The 17,263-nt window shown below is 38.2% G+C and overlaps 1 protein-coding gene across 1 annotated transcript in view; it reads left to right on the forward strand.

Annotated features, from left to right (window-relative positions):
- Positions 1–1,802: 1,802 nt before the first annotated feature.
- Positions 1,803–17,263, forward strand: part of PTPRZ1 (protein tyrosine phosphatase, receptor-type, Z polypeptide 1) — a gene marked incomplete at both ends in the record, with an annotated part of 43,244 nt that continues 27,783 nt past the window's right edge. The window contains 4 exons of the mRNA XM_009707895.1: positions 1,803–1,987; positions 2,790–2,916; positions 9,739–9,782; positions 12,435–16,014. Of these exons, the coding sequence (XP_009706197.1) occupies positions 1,803–1,987; positions 2,790–2,916; positions 9,739–9,782; positions 12,435–16,014 (3,936 nt within the window). The remainder of the gene's footprint in view (positions 1,988–2,789; positions 2,917–9,738; positions 9,783–12,434; positions 16,015–17,263) is intronic.

Consider the following 17,263-nt stretch of genomic DNA (forward strand, 5'->3'; position numbering starts at 1 on the left):
CCATAATGATTCTATGATTCTATGACTAATACTGCCTCTACCATTAGCTCACACAAACAAAAAAAGATTAAAAAAATAACCACTTATTTTCCATTGACTGGCTCAGACCAGAGCTGCTCAAAACTGCCCACCTGCACACAGAACGGAAGAAATTGTTTTTCAAAATATTTTTTTGAGAGATTCGAGTGCCCTCCTGTGTTCAAGTGGCAAATTGCAAAGTTAATGGAAAAAATGTTTTGCCTGTCTTTCAAAATGCAGTGTTGTCCGCCAAAAGCTTTGTAGTATCATGGTGTTTGCTTCCTTTAAGAGAACTCCAAGGAATCTTCACTTGTTTTCTTAATTAGCTACCAGTTTGTTTTGCTTGCTTTGGCTAGATACTCAAAGTTTGTTTTAAACAGATTCTGAGATTTGAAAAATAGGTTTCTTCATTTATTCCAAATAGGAAATGATTATGTAATTACTTGTGCAAAAGTCAAGCTAAAAGTTTTGTAATAAAAATACATCCATCTAATCATTTTAATATGTAAGATTTAATTAAATTGTTGAAAGATTCAAAGTCAACTTCACGTACTCTTATCAGTGATTTTGGCAAGTTTAATAGATTGAATAAAGCAGTAGAAATGAGGTAATAAATGAAGCAATAGACTGAGTAATGCCTTTTCAGTACATATGAAAGTGCATATGAAAGGAAATGCAGTACATGAGAAAGGGAACTTCCCAAAAGCTAGGGCAGGGGCAGACAGCCACTCTAAGCATTTCAGCCAAAGTTCAAAACCCGTGCGCTTTCAAAGAGATAAGAGGGATTTATAACAGGAAATGTATGTTGCTTTATTTTTTTGTGTATCACAACTTACTGGGCATTTTTCAATAAGCTTCAGCTAAATAATTTATATTTTTTGCTAATCTAATTTTTTCATACCGGTTAAGCTACCTTTGACTTGGGTATTACTTTTAAGCCACACACAGGTACTTGGGCAATTTAAAAACCAAAAGTATCAGTAAATTTCTAGTGCACTGGTAATCAGTACCTCTGTATGTCTAGGAAAACATCAAAATGTTCCACTTACTTGATTACGATGGAAAGAGTATTGGAGGGGAAAGGCTGGAAGACCTGCAAGAGTAGCTGCCTGACCAGGCTTCCTCTGGAGTGCAGGTTCCAGGCTTACAAAGATGTGCACAAGCCAGGCGCAGGAGTGCAAGAGTCTGATCAGACTTCTTCAGCAGATGGTCCCTTAAAATATAATACCGTGAAATCACTACCTGCTAGCCTAATCATTTCTTAGCCTCTCCCTATTTGCCTTTTGTCCCTTCTTTAGGTACTATAAACAGTTTCAAACATCCTTGAGAGGCAATTCAAGTGTGATAGGTTTGCCTTGAACCTTTAAAAACAATCTACTATAGATTGCAGTCTGTTATAGCTGGTGAGAAAGTGTGGAGCTCTTCTAATGCTACTCTGATAGACCTATAAAGACAAAGTAATAGAAATTTTTTGCATGCTAAGGATGTATATATGAATCTTTACAGTTTGTGTTTTGGGAACTGGATATTAATATTTCACAAAATATGCTATAAAAAGGAGGGGGGGAAGGGGACTCAGTCTTCAAATTCACTTGCTTTTGAAATCTAGTGTTAAAAATACTGATTCTGTGTATAGTGCATGGCATTTCAGATATTTTAGTTGAAAGCTAAAAATGAGGCACGTGAAAGACTTGCATTAATTTTCTCAGGTGGTGGCTCAAGATCTTAGTAGAGCCATTTGTATCATTTAATAAATATATTCTTTCCTCTTTTCTTTCTTCCAGTTTGCAGCTCAGAACCTGAAAATGTTCAATCTGATCCAAAGAATTATACTAGTCTTCTTGTTACATGGGAAAGACCTCGGGTTGTATACGACACCACAATTGAGAGATTTGCTGTCTTTTATCAACGATTGGATGGAGAAGACCAGTCTAAGCATGAGTTTCTGACAGATGGGTATCAGGACTTGGTAACTGTAAACTCTTCAAGTTTCATACAGAGGGGTGATGGCAAAACACTCACTGTTAATTATCATAAGGGATTAAACAGTAGCTGGGAGCTGATTCAATAAAAAAATTACTTCTTTGGCTGCAGCTCACAGAAGCTGTACTTCATTTTTTTGACTGTGAAGCCACAAAAACAATTTAAAACAAACAAAAAAACCCCACCAAAACAACAACACAAAAAAAACCACACCAAAAAAACCCAAACAAAAAAAACACCTAAAAAAATCTCTCTTGCCCAGAAAAGAGAAAACTTTCACAGATTTGCCTGTACTATCCCAGAAGTTTATGACTATGTCAATCTCAGAGCTCCTTAACCATAAAACCCTTAGTCAATTAATAGTGATCTGTATTTCATTGCTCACTGATGAGAAAGAATGACCTACACAAGCATCTAATAAGATTCAGTACAGTTTTACTGCTATAAATATTAAGTTACTGATTACAGCTTCATGGCATTTTACTAATGTGATCTGTTCTTCTAACCCTCTTTAAAGACTCATAGCTTATCAGAGCTAGTGTTACCTAAACTAGTGTTCAGCATTAAATAAGTATGTAGTTTGGTATCCTCCATGTAAAAATTCACAAGATTGTTTTTAAAGTTGACTGAAAAACATTTGTGACACTAAAATATAAAAAGCACACTTTAGAGTCCTAGAAGAAAGGAGCTTTATGGTTTCTATGAAAAATGTGTTAGGAAAAAAATAACATTTCCAAGTATTTGATACTTACTTGCAAGTAAATGATTAAACATGGTCTTTCTTTTAGGGGGCTATTCTAAATAATCTGCTGCCCAATACAAGTTATGTTCTTCAGATAGTTGCTGTTTGCTCTAATGGTCTCTATGGAAAATACAGTGACCAAGTCATTGTTGATATGCCTTTAGAGGACCCAGGTAAGTGATCTTTTGTGCTCAGTGATCACTTTTAGCTGAAAATCTGTATTTGAAGAAGTAGTTTGTTTGCAAACCAGTTAAAATGTGTGACTATCAAAATATGCTAAAATGAAATTTCAAAATCGCTGCAGTTAACCTTCAGCATGTTCTTTGCTACTGATATTTTACATGATGTAATTCTCCATTCCTTGTAAACATTACCTACGAAAGACTGCATGTTAATTTTTTTTAACTCTAAGAATATTCTGAAAAACACCTACCTGATTTCAAATCTCACAAGTGTATCTTTTAGCAACATAATGTAAAAACCATGTTTGGTATTATTTCTCTATGCTTCAAGCATCCTCCCAAAATTAATCCACACAGCCAAAGTATTAAGGAAACAATTAGTACAAACACAATATATGACTTATAAGTCTGTATCAATTGATTTTGAAATTTGATTTCTTACAATTACTTGGAGTTTGATTTCAAAGGACTTGTGGTGATGAAATTCCCTTGCTTCTTAATGCTGCCTTGCAAAAAATCAAAAGGCCTAACAAACAAATCCCACTGATTTCACAGCCAGATTTACTTCTTCTGCCTGCTGGTAAATATAAAATAATTTGAAACTATAGCATGAGGCTAGATCTTGTCCTTAATAATTCCTTAAGTTCCGTGGAAGTTTTAGCATCAGACCCAGTTCTTATCAAAGTGAGTCTTAAAGTGTTTTTAATTAAGAACCATATAATTAGTGATAGGAAAAAAAATCAAATACTTTCTGATCATGCGAGAAACCATTTTTTATGTAAGGGCCTGGATTCTTCTTGTTATTTATGAATTCTGTAAGTTCGGTTTTACGCTTCATTAAGTCTGTTTAGCTACAGCAAAGTCCTTAGCAATGTTGTGATGTACTTGGGAAAACAGGTCAGTTTTTCATTTCAAGGGAACCACATTCCTTTACAATGAGAAAGAATATCATTCTCAACAATCTCTACCGCATGAATTATGAACTAATAATGGTAATAGGCTTATAGTAGTGCATTTTTGTCTGAAGGAGGGGGACACAGCTTCAGGTATAGTACATACAGATTTTCAATAAACATTTAACTTATCTTTCAAACACAGTGTATTAAGAAGAATGCATTTTTGGAGTCTTATGCTGATATCTACCAGGATTTTCCAATTTCTCTTCAGTTTTCTAAGGAGTCCACGACAAGGTTCTGACATTCTGCCTGACGTTTCACTTTTTTGTTTATCCTTTATCTACCTCTTAGATCCTATATCCCTCCACTTCCTTTCCAGAATCTGCTGGTTTTGTGCTTGGAGAATTTTCTCAGATGAGAGTTCATCTACATACCCCCACATCCATTTCTACATGGAATGACAAATAAGCAGGGCAGTGTTATCTTTATTAAACAATAGTTCAACAGATCAAGTCGGTGCAGTGCTGCCATCACAACTTTAAAACCCCTGAAAACAGACATTGCAAACCAAAACCCGATGTAGGTAATATCCATAGGATAAACCGCCCTACTATGACTGTCATATCCCTGCCATAAGGATGAGTTGCATACCACCCTGCTGTGTGCAGTGATTCCCTTTGGAAGGAACAGTGGATGCCAAGGCAGGGAGGGGGACAGGAGTGCTGGGACTGGGTAAGTGCAGAGCCAGCATTACAGGCAGCACCGCGCAGAGCACCAGTGCTGCCAGCAAGTCCTGCTGGGGAGCAAACTCGGCGAGAGGACGATGGGGCGTCGGGCAGTCAGCAGCTGTCCGGCAGCGTCGTTGCAGCCATGGTCACAGCATCCCTGTCGTATTTCTGCTGAAGTAGAAATTTCAGCAGAAATTTGTTCCACTTCATTTCAGTGGAAGGAAGGGTAAGGGCCTTGCTTTGGAAATACATACTGGAAAACTCATTTCACCTTCCAGTGTATCGGCAGAAATTTCTCTGAGATTTATGTTCTCGGAAAAGATAATTTGGTGCAATAAGTGTTATATTTAGCAGTTCTGAGTGAAGGTCTGGTATTTTCATGCTTTTTTACACAGACCACTAATTTCTTTTTGTTAAAGAAATGAGAAAACACAATGCAAGGATACCTAGGAGGCATAACAATGTAAAGCTGTCTCTATATAAAATACAAACAGGTTAGCATAACTATGAAAAAGGTATTTTTTGTGTTTTCTGTCATTTGAACATTTAAATATGTCTCCTTAATGTTGCACTAAAGCAAATTAATGTATATAAGTATTTTCTTATCCTGAGTTTGCTTGGTTTTGAATAAGCGTTGTAAAGGGGAGATTTAAATAATCTGCATATCGGAACTGTATAAACACCTGTTTTTTTTCAAATTTCAGGCAGTTCTGAAAATTTCTAATAGCTTCAGGTCTACCTAAGGTTTTTCCTTTAGTTTTCAGAGATTCATAATTGAGGAAGATTATTTCAGGTCAAATGAAATGTTTCAAGGATATCTTAAATTTTAAAAAAAAATAAATAAATTTTTTAAATGAGAAAAAATTTAAAAGAGGGAGAAGTTCATAAATAAAAATGTAATACCAAGATGAATATTTTGTGTGTTTCAGAAAAACTGTTTATTTGGGATGCTTCCTATCTGAAATGGACGCAGAGTTATTAAATGTACTTTGTGTTCTTTTATTTTGACACTTCCACAGTGGTATGTCTGAAAACACTGGATGAGGAAAATTCAGGGAAGAATCCCTGCCATATAATTAGCAGGATTCCTGTGGGTGTACATTGCTCTATAAATACGCTTCATAGATGCTGTCTCAACCCTAGATATAATTTTAAAATATGAAAAAAACTTCCATTCATTTCTAATATTAATGTTTATTTGCATACTTACTTTTACTAATTATTTACATCTGAATTAACTGTTGCAAATATTGCAAATATTTTCATATTTAATATTTTATTAAACAACAGAGATATGAGAATGTAGCTATCTAATGAGAAAGATTTGTTCAGAGCAACTTGCTGGTTACAACTATAACATCAAATTGGTTTTGTGATCTGCTTTATAGATCTTGAGGCAAAAGGGGATTTCTTGGAGCTCCTGCTTGTGAATTTATGAAAGAAAAGTTATCTTCACCATGAAGACATGAAATAAAATTGACTCACATAAAGCATAAGCTAAAACTTTCATTTTCAAGAATTACTCTGAGTAAGCCAGTTTAATTAAGATGAAATTCACTGCAGTCACCTCCAGATCAATTAATCTTCATGTTAAGATCTAAAGTGAGGCATGAGTCATGCAGAAGCATTAGATGGGCCCTTTTCCGGGAAGAATTCTGCCCTTGGAGTAGCCACTTTTAATGAGGGAAGTTTCAGTACACTGTGCAACACAAATCTGCTGTTCAAAAAACTCATGACCATGGTTTCAGCCTTTTGCTTTTGAGATACTTGCAAGAAAGAGCGTTTCCCATGCCTTCTCCCCACCCTGTCTGAGGGCCTCCCGTATGGGGTTAGTGAGAGGTCTGCAGGCTCTGGGTCATCCACAGACCAGGTTTAAACCCCCTCGTTCTCAGCAGTGCTTCATAAGAGGAAGGACCTCTTCCAGGCCATGCTTTCCGCTTCAGTTTGTGGAAGCCCCAGGAGCTCTGATACGACGTTGGGCAAATTATCATGGTTGAGACCTCTTCTCTTTGGGTTTTTCCTAAACTGTTCGGAGTGGCAGCCTTTCATCTTGTGATACAGTGCATGTGCACATTAAAATTGTTTCCAGTTAGTTTCCATTTAGTAAAAGTCACCGGATGCCCTCCACGATGTAGCTACACAACCTTCATTGAAAATGAAGGGAACCATGTACGTAGTGTTTTAGTCAGCTTTGATAAAAGTCCAACCTTTATTTACCAATTTTTCATTTGCTACTAGAATTGGATTTTGAATAACTATCTAAATGTGTGCTTTGACTCTCTAGGTAACATCTGTACCGCCCTGAAAGTTCTGCACTAGTTTGTTGTGTAGTTAATACTGGTGTTACTTACATGCTTTTGCTGACACAGGAAATGAAAAATAAGAATATATCTCCCCTCTCATCTTCCTTTGTGTAGACTTCAGTTGGTGTTTATCAAAAAGCCCATGCCGGGACGTGGCTCTGAAATGCTGTCTCCTGCATGGCAGCTCATGCTGTCAGCAATGCTTTGTGAGGCTTTAACTATGCAATTTCTTTGTAACTTGTCTTTGTGATTTTTGTCCTAAAAACACCTAGCATATCTTAAATGTTTCATTTAGGGGATGCTTTTTTTCTAATTTTGTACTGATAAATGTAGAAATCTGAAAACTAATTTAATCAGAAGAAACAGGCTTTACTTTTGTTCTTACTGTGCCATTTATTTCATAAGACAGTACAGAAATGAAAACAGTTTATGTTGTGCATGCTATTCTACAATTAGAAATCAGACTCGTTTAAGAGATTTTTTAGAAGATTTGCATTGAACATAAATAAAAAAAGTTACCTTTTTTGTCTTGTTCTATCATTTCTTCGTCTGTCATTAAAATGGACTATGAAAAGACCTCTACAAAACTAACTAATGATTTAATTATTTTATTTTAAAATGTAAGCTACAGAATAATCAATATGTGGTTCCAGAAAAAATAAACAAGCTTGTTCATCGACCTACATCAATGGGTTGTTTTTTGGAGGGTGCGGTTCTTCTCCTTGGTTGGGGGATGTTAACAGATTTCTGTCATCTCCTGTCAAATCAAAAACTCAGCAACAGGATTATCAGAACTTCTATAAGTGCGTGCCTCTAATGCTTTTGACAAATACATTTTCCGTGACCAATTAATTTTAAATAGGCTCTGTAAAATGCCTGAAGATTTGTGTATTAATTTTTATATATATATATATACACATACATTAATGCCTCTCCATGGAGACAACAGCAAGAAACTAGTTTTCTGGTGGTGGAATTTGAGAGCGCATACCCTACTGCATACTTGAGCACAATCAGCACATTTTATTTTTCTGATTGAGTCTGATTAAAGCTCAATTCAAGAATAGTGCCCACAGAAAGAATGGATAGAGTTTCTCTGTATTAAAAACATTTTTCAGAGAAGTCTGTTGAGTACATAATACATGGTATGTGTCTACTGTGGGAAGACTTTCAAACTTAATGTCTACAGTATTTGATTTATATCATTAAGAAGCCAGGGAATATCATTATCTCCTCCACCCCTTCCTCCCCTCTACTCCCCTCCCCATCCTGCCCCAGAGCCTCCTAGGCTTCCAGGAGTCAGAGGTAAGATAATTTTTCTCTATTTTGATAATGAAAGATTAGTTCAGTACTTGGTAATTTATGAATGTTTGTTACAAAAGAACAATTTATAAAGATTTTGGGAAGCGTTGTTTAGTCAAAATTTGTTTGCATGCTATAATCTACAAATAAAACTGGTATGAGCTTGTTGGTTTGATAAACTTTATCTAGTGTGATAAACTTTATCTAGTGTATGTTGCATATAATACATGTCTCAATTTGTTTTGAAAGGTAGATACGGGCAGACCAAAGAGAGTACAAATTAGGTCATAGATCCCCATCTGACTTTGCAGAGATGAGAAGTACAAAGATGACATCTTTATACTAGTGTATTGAGGAAACTTCATTTGGGAATTGTGGAGGAAATGCAGACATGGAGCAATGTGTGATGCTATTGTTAGAATCGCTCCCCAGGCTAAGAGACTGGGTTTTGGCTTAGTGCAGATCAGCCCTCAGAATACGTGCTGGCACCGGTGTGTGGACAGAGCACTAGAACATTGCTTCTGAGAAAGCCTTAGAAAGATTCAGAAAAGGGGGTGGATGTCTCTGTGGACCAAAGGAGCAGTAAGATGAGTTAATGCTGTAGAAGGGGTATTAGATTTCATCACTAGAGACCTATGCCAGATCCTACCAGAGATCTGTAGGTTTCTTACAACCTGCTTTGAAGCCTGTCTTGTTGACCACCATCAGTAATACAGTGTTGGATTTGGCCAAAAAGACAGAGAGAAGGAAGGTGAAATACTACCTCTAAATTTAGAGAGAAGAATTTTCACCTGGGCTGTAGGAGATTCATTTCTTGATCCTGCTTCAACTGGTACTTCTTTATGAAATGCAGGAAGGCCTCAAGAGCCTTTAGAGTAGTTCTTCACAGAGCACCCAGTACCTATTTATTGGGGACTTTCTGTGGGAAGTGGTGCAACTGAGTTCCTGTCCTGACATTAAATCAGGTGGAGTGGGAGTTTGAAAAAGGCCGTAAGCGGTGGGCTCTGGGAAAGGTGGGTCTCTTTGGTCTGCCCAGACGGAGGCAGGCAGCCGTCTGCATGCTGAACACGATGGCAGGGCTGTTGCCCCAGTGTCTAACTCCAAGCCTGGGTGCACAAATGAGGAATTTGCTGTATGAAAATTATAGGACAGATCATTTTACAAGAACTTCTTCAGAGTTTTCAGATTAAATGTAGAGAAATAGTTGATTCCCAGACTTACCTTTTTTGTCTCTCCTGTATCTCTGCATTAAACTGTACTTGCTCATAGAAAACATTCTCATAAACTTGGTTTTCCCTGGCCAGGATATGGTTCCTCAGTGCAGATCCAACATGTGTTGCTGCAGCATCAAATTAGAGCCAGGCAAATCTGTTGTGGCTGAACGTGTCCTGTCTAGATGAGCATTGCTACCCTTAGAACTAGTCCTCAACCCGGGTAGTTGGCCATTTCTCCGAACATTATCCTATGAAACATCTTAGACTGGGTCTCAATAAGCATATTAACTAATCAGTTGAGTCCTTGCAGAATTAGTAATTCTGTGAATTTAAAATGTTGGATGATATGGTGTGTGTTTTTGTTTTATAGAGGCTGACCTCATTCCTGAACTGAGTGAAACTGAAGAATATGAGGTATAGCATCCATTTATTTTTAAGGGAGTTTTTCAAATACATGCATTTCAACTAAATTGAATTGATATTCTGTGAAAATTTACAAAACTATATCACCAACTGAATGTATTATCTGCATTTATATGTACATATACGTATATATACAAATATATACATATACAACCTTCTCTTTCAGCTATGTTTCTGCCTAGATAACTCGAGAGATCTCACTATGTCATTCTCTGGGGCTGGAGATATATGGAGAAGTAGGGGATATCACAGGATATGCCTAAATATTTTTGAAAATGGGGCATTAAGTCACTGTACTCTGAGTAAAGTCTGATAGAATTGTTCATTTAGCAGAATCAAAGTTCTCACCCAGTGTTAGGCTTTTTAGTTTGTTTAAAGAGAAATCTGACTTAGGCTTGCCTATGGTCTTAGCATGTAGTGAACTAAGGGAGAAAGTGAACTAAGCTGCTTTAGCAGCTGTGCTGAAGAGTGAGATTCACATGTGTATGTCATCAGTGTGCTATCAGTTGAATTTAACAGTTATCCCAAAATTCTTAGAGGGTCATTTACTCTTACTCTTGAACTCAAGTTAGACTTTGCAGTATGACTCTATTTTACACAGTTATGGGTGTTTTTATGATAACCTCTGCAGACTTCATGTTTGGTAATTAGGTTTCTGGAGTCCCAGCAAGAAGAGAGGTGAAAATATCACAACTGTTTTTAACAGTCTAATACCAATTTTGCAACATGGACAGTTCCTTCAGTAAGACCTACATTTGTATCAAGTAATCCCTCAGAATTTTTATTTTATACTTTCAATCTATGACCACAGTCTTCTCACTTGAGTGGCATGCCCTTGTTATTTAAATAAACAGCCTGGCTTTACCTGTCTGTTTACCCTCCCTTGTATTTATGGACACTGAGTAACCAGTAATACAGTTACTTCTCTTTTGATGTAAGCTACGTATCTAGATTATTATATTGCATCTGTCAGAACAGTAACTGAGTGCCAGTGAATGTCACTTGATTTTTACTTGAACCAAGGAAGTTAAAAAGTGCAGGCATTGCCCTACAGAAAGTAGATTTTCAGAAACAAGGACCTGTCCAGTCCAGTCCAGGTTTGAGTACACACAGTCTGGATGCTGCTGCCCCTACATTTTAGGCATTTAGCCCTTGGAATGAAACCCAAACCTCAGAGTCGTGTCTGAGGTACCTTGTACTGTCTGTGAGTGCACTAGAATTTCCTGGTACAAAAAAGGGACTGCAGGGTGAAGCACAGCTCTAGCCTCCTGCTTAAAGCCCTCTGTCTGATGAGACTGAATAAAAACTAACAACTCCTATTAGCTGAATGCCCCAGTTAATAGTTTATTCAGCAATGCTTCATCTTGGGCATTTTCTTTGAAAGGCATTGATTTTACGTTCACTCTGCTGTGCCCTGTTCACTTCAGTGCAGGAGTGGGAGATCTACTCAGCCTAAAATATAGTGGAAACTGAGGATTTCTTAGACTGATAACTGTGTTCCAGTGTCCCGTCTTCTGGGTGTTTTCTCTCAACATTCTGCTTTTGAATAAAAACAGGTGGGTATTGCCACCACATCACCAGGCCAGAGCTTCAAAAGAAAAAGAAGAAAAAGGAGTTGCAACTGTATTTTGCGAGAGGCTCTGTCTGCTGATGTCTCTTAGGGCGCTGGGTGCATATCAGATCAAGTCCCTTCAGAAACTGAAGGTGTCCCTCAGTCTAGTTTGCAGAGTTGGGCTCGGCCAGGTTTGGTTCTGATGCAGTTCGGGATGGGGGCACAGTACAGAGCTGCGGGTGCAGCTGTGTCTAGGTCAAAACGAAAATGCCTGCTGAGCAAGTTAAATGCTTCCACATTACATTTTTCAATTTGAGGCAGGGAGAGTTGGAGAGAGGACAAAATGGTTTGAACTTAGACCCTCAAGGACTGCCTAAGCCCTGACTGTATTTAGGCATGTAATTTTTTTTTCTTTCTTTTTGTTACCTGTCCTTAGAAGTCAAAACTCTAACACAGATTTTTCATGAGGTATCATTATTCATATTCAGCAAACAAAGAGCCATAACAGGAACTAGGTGGTATCACTCACAACACTTGCGAAACTGTTACAGGAATGCTGACCAGCCTGAAATCTTTTCCAGAAAACTGAAGATTCAGCAGATTTAAGGACAGAACATAAATGTATTTCACAAATTCTGTTACTATGACAATTTAGTCAACATCAGGATATTAGTGAAAATCTCCAAGACATTCTGATAGCAAAACCATTTTTTCATTGATGTGTACTTCATATACAATTGCATTTTAATAGGAAAGAAGTAGAGCTTTTTTAATAAGGTGACTAAATACTGTGAGTGGGTTTTGCCTCTCAACCAGCGTAAAAGTAATGCAATATTTAAGAAGTGGTTGTGACACAGGATTTTTTTTTTTGGATTGCAAATCAGTAATGTTTTGTTCAACAGTGAAGACGATACCTGTTCTTGCAGCTAAATATTTTACTTTAAGAGCAACAGTCTTCTCAAGTGTTGTCTTGGTATGCCTCTCTTGTTTTTGTGGAGCCAGGAAAATGTATTATTGCAGTTTTGGTTTTCATTTGTGTACAGTGTCTATAAACATTTTTAATTGTCTTCGGCTATGATATTTTTTCAAAGGATGAAGTTGATGAAAAGGAAACAGAGGTGGATGAAGAACCTGCAGTGATTCCTAGCACTGACAGTACAGTAAACCAAATGAGGAAAGATTTCCAGGTGACTACATCCAGCTACAGCCAAGACCAAATGGGGACAAAACCCAATGAAGCTAAAACAAATAGATACTTAACAAGAGAAGAAGAATTGCAGGGTAAGAATGATGTTTTCAAAGCAGTTTATTACTCTACTTCTCCACCTGTTAGTGAAATTTCTGAAGAAGAGGAAGATCCTCTTTTGGAATCCCGAACAATTACTGGAATTCCTCCTCAACTCGTTGACTCCACCAAAGGCGTAGAAGAGGAATACATATACCTTTCTTCAGGCACTGAGCCGACAAGAATAACCGCTACTGGCCATAGTGACGAAGATTTCTTATTGTCTCCTTTTAAACCTCATCAGGAATCTGATGACTTTTGGAGTTCGGTTCTTACCACTTCTTCAGCACAGCTGGTTACAGAGGAGACCTCCCAAGAAGACACCCTTCCTTCAGGAAGCCCAGATACAAGCATGCATGATGTTCTTTTGCACGGCTCCATTAAGTACATTTCAGAAGGCGTAGCATCCTCAAGCTCCAATGAGCCTCCAAAGCAGACTTCTTCCACTGACGGAAGTTTATGGTTTCGGAATGCCACAGATCTGACAACGCAATCTGTTGATATATTGGATAGCAGGCAATTGTCTCAGACCAGTTACACTGATGTTTATGTAGAGGGATTAAAGCCAGCTACGGTGCCCTATTCCAGCAGCCCAGTGGTTTCACAAGACACTTCAGATGCGGATTTAGAATTGCCACATTATTCTACCTTTGCTTTCTCCTCTGCTGAATTATCACCTCACTCTCTCTCTTCAAGCTCTGGAGAATATGGTTCTGCTTCTGCTGCCAGTGAGGTACTCTCTCAGACAACTCAACCAGTCTATAATGGTGAGATACCTCTTCAACCTTCCTACAGTAGTGAAGTGTTTCCTCTAGTCACCCCTTTATTGTTTGACTCTCAGATGCTCGACACTACCCCTGCTACATCAGATAGTGATGTGACCTTGCATGCTACACCTGTATTTCCCAGTGTTGATGTGTCATTTGAACCCACCCTGTCTTCCTATGATGATGTACCTTTGCTTACATTTTCCTCTGCTTCCTCCAGTAGTAAAATGTTTCACCGTTTGTATACAGTTTCTCAAATGTTTCCGCAAAGTGCTACTCCAGCTGTTGCAAGTGATAAGGTGTCCCTGCATGCTTCTTTGACATTGGCAGAGGGTGATACATTAATACAGGCAAGCCTTGCTCAATATGCTGATGTGGTGTCACATCAGACTACTCATGCTGCTTCAGAGACACTGATATTTGGTCATAATAGAACTCACATGTTTTCTCAAGTTGAACCATCCAGCAGTGATTTAAATATGCATGTACTGTCTACAATGTCTGAACTTCCTTACGCTTTGTCTAGTAATGTGGGCTCCCTCCAAAGCTTTACTGTTTCCTATGACTCCGCAGAATTTGTGCATGATTCTGTTGACGTATTTCGTCAAGATCCTTTATTTAGCGGCTATAACAATGTACTGGTGCATAAACCTTCTTCTGTAATGTCACAAGCTGATACTCTGCTGCAGCCTACGCGCTCTCTATCTAGTGATATGGATTGGTCTGAAGCATACTCTGGTAGTGAGTCCCTTTTGCCTGATACAGATACTTTGACGGTACTTAACGTTTCTTCCTCTGATTCTGTAGATGAAATTACGTATGAATCATCTGGGTTTAGTGATGTTAATAAGATGCTTCAAAAAGGTGATGTTGTATATGGAGATGAGAGAGAACTGCACATTTCCTCTTCTTTAAGTGAAATGGCTTCCAATGCTGAAAGTAAAGTGATACCTGAACTTTCTACATCTGTTTCTAATAATGATGTAATTAAGCAGAACACGTCTCTGCAAGAAAGCCCACTTCCTGTTTCTAGCACAAAGGGAATCCTTCCAGTCTCTCTTGCTTTTCCCACTACTAAGATATTTGATCCTGATATTAGTAAACTTACAGAAAATCACCTTTCCGTTCAGCCTTTGCATGTTACAACTCCAGCCTTTGATGACACTTTGCTTAAACCTATGCTTAGTGCGAGCTCAGATCAAGCTCTCTCTGCCCCTGCTTATAGCAAAATGTTATCCTCGACTCAGCCATACTTTCATGAGACCTCAGCTACATTAAATAACGAAGTATTACTGCAATCCTCCTTCCAGTCTTCTGGCGATGGCACTCTGCTTATCACAGCTGCAGTTGTGCCTAGTGATCCAATATTGGCTGAAAGCTCCAGGGTTCATAAAGATAGTTCTACATTTGACCAAATATTGCATCAAATGGCACCGAGTTCTGCTACAACTGAAACCATGCTGCATTCTACATCTGCACCTTCCGTTGCTGATATGTTGCCAAACACTTTTAGTCAGCCCACAGCGTCACTTCAAAGTTTATCTGTTTCTTATGCAAGTGAGGAATATGTTTCATCCAGTTTGTTTAACAGTGAAGATGCTCAGCAGGTTATGCCTTCATTGTACAGTAGCGATGTTTCATTCCAGCTGACCAGTTTAGAAAATATAAATGCCTTTCCCCCCCAAGCAGCGAATGCCGTAACAACTCCCTTCCTAACAGGTGATCCATTACCACATGTAGCCACTCCTGCAGACAGCCGTGTCTCTTCAAGTGTTTTTGAAAGAAGTGAGGCTGCCAGTGTCTCTTCAAGTTCTACGCTTGGTTTTGACCCTGTTCATATGCCTGCAGTTGTTTCTGATTCTGATGTGTCCATTCATCATACTCTTCCTTTACCAAATGTACATATTTCTGTTACGGCTGATCCACCCAAAAGTGAGATCCCTGTAACTTTGAGTAGGTTGCTGGTTCCTTCTAGAGAATCCTCTGGGTTGTCTCCCAGTATCATGTCCAGTACCGATATGTGGCCTTCTGTAGTTGAGGATGACTACGATGAATATGACGATGGCTTCCCTGTAAGTAACTGTATCTCATGCACTTCCCATAGAGAAGCTCAGGATATGTTAGTAGAGGAACAAAATACAAAGGTAAACAATAACAAGGATCAGAGTAACCTAATTATAAGCTCACATTCTGAGAAACCTGAAGAAGAAGAGAAAATTTCAACTGCTGCAGCAGACAGTCAGATAAACCATGCCACGGACAGACGTAATTATACATCCATACCGACTTTGACAGCGAGTGTGATACCTGAGAAGCACAACGACCCGGCAGTTTTGGAGAACCACATTCAGACTGCTAGTGTCCCATTGCAGAACACATCAGAGTCTAAGTCTTGGGCTGTTTTTACAAGTGATGAAGAAAGTGGTTCTGGCCAAGGTACCTCAGATAGCCTTAATGATAATGAAACTTCAACAGATTTCAGTTTTCCTGACCTTAATGAGAGAGACACTGAAGGGGCAGTTGAAGCAGGTAACTCAGAATTAACTCCTGGATCATCACAGTCATCAGCCTCATCTGTTACTAGCGATCACTCATCAGTATTCAACATCTCTGAGGCAGGTTAGTTATGGATAAGTCTAATGAATACCGTGGAAAGCTGTGAGGGGATACTTTTGTGCCATAGAGAATGAGAAAGTTTATCTACGTATAATAAAAGGAGAACATAACAGTGCCAGTGGGTGTGATTAAGGAAGCATTGGGGCACAAGGGGTGCATGCTGAGCTGGCTATCTTGTGAATGCTGCTTACGGCTACTTAAAACAGCACCTGAAATATTCTTCAGTAAGAAGATGCATGCTCTGCTTTTGGATAGATGCGTACTATCAGCAGAAGTTGGGTGGTGCACAATCTAAATCCAGAATTTGTTTCAATGTTAATTGTTTCATTTTAGTTTTAAAGGTTTAAGAAGGATGTAAGTTCTCTGTATAAAGACAAACGCTGCCCTTATGGAAATACACTAGAGGAAACCATGCCTCTGCCAGAGGAAACGTACCTCTGAGATTGTGGGTTTTAACTTACAGCAGCATATTTCCTCCTTGTGTCTTGTTTTGTGTTTTCTAAGATGTATTGAGCAAGGAAGAAGATGCTTCAGTTTGATTCTGATTCATCTTAACTCATAAAAACATTCATTTTTGTTCTTACTGTGTATACCACCTTCAGATTTCAGTGAGATGATTTTTGTTGCAGATTTTGTGCCAGATTTGCATATTTCTAAAATACTTAGAGCCAGATTCTCCTGTACCTGTTTATATTTAGTGCTATTTTCTTATTTAGTCCTCTTAAAGTTAGCAAGAGTGTTTGTGATCTGTGATGCCAAGGATAAAGTCAAAAGGCAAAACTGAACCTCATCAAGATAAAAACCTGATAAATATAAAGCATTTCCTTTGTATTTAAAAATGCATTGTGGAAAACCTGAAGTATTCAGACACATAATTTGCATTGCCTCTTGTTAGAGTATTGAAAATCCAAGAGTAAACTCAGAAACAATCTATGATGGTTGAAAAAACCCAAAAACAAACAAAAAAACAAACAAAAACCACCAACAAACAAAGTTAAATTGGTATTTTAGAAAATAAATTGAACTTAAATACTCGAAGCATCTGTAGAGGGCAGTATCATTCAACTAAACCCACTAAGGAATGGGATCCACAAATTTCACTGGGAAATTTTCGGCCCAGTCCTACTAAGAACACAGTTAAATCACATGAGATTGTATTGCTCATGGGCAACAGAATACTAATACGAAAAGGTGGTAAATTGACACTCTGTGTAGCTGGGGCTAGTAGAATGTGAAAAATAGAAAATAAAAA

The sequence above is a fragment of the Cariama cristata genome, unplaced genomic scaffold (assembly GCF_000690535.1).
Source record: "Cariama cristata isolate BGI_N322 unplaced genomic scaffold, ASM69053v1 scaffold28820, whole genome shotgun sequence".
NCBI classification, from domain to species: Eukaryota; Metazoa; Chordata; class Aves; order Cariamiformes; family Cariamidae; genus Cariama; species Cariama cristata.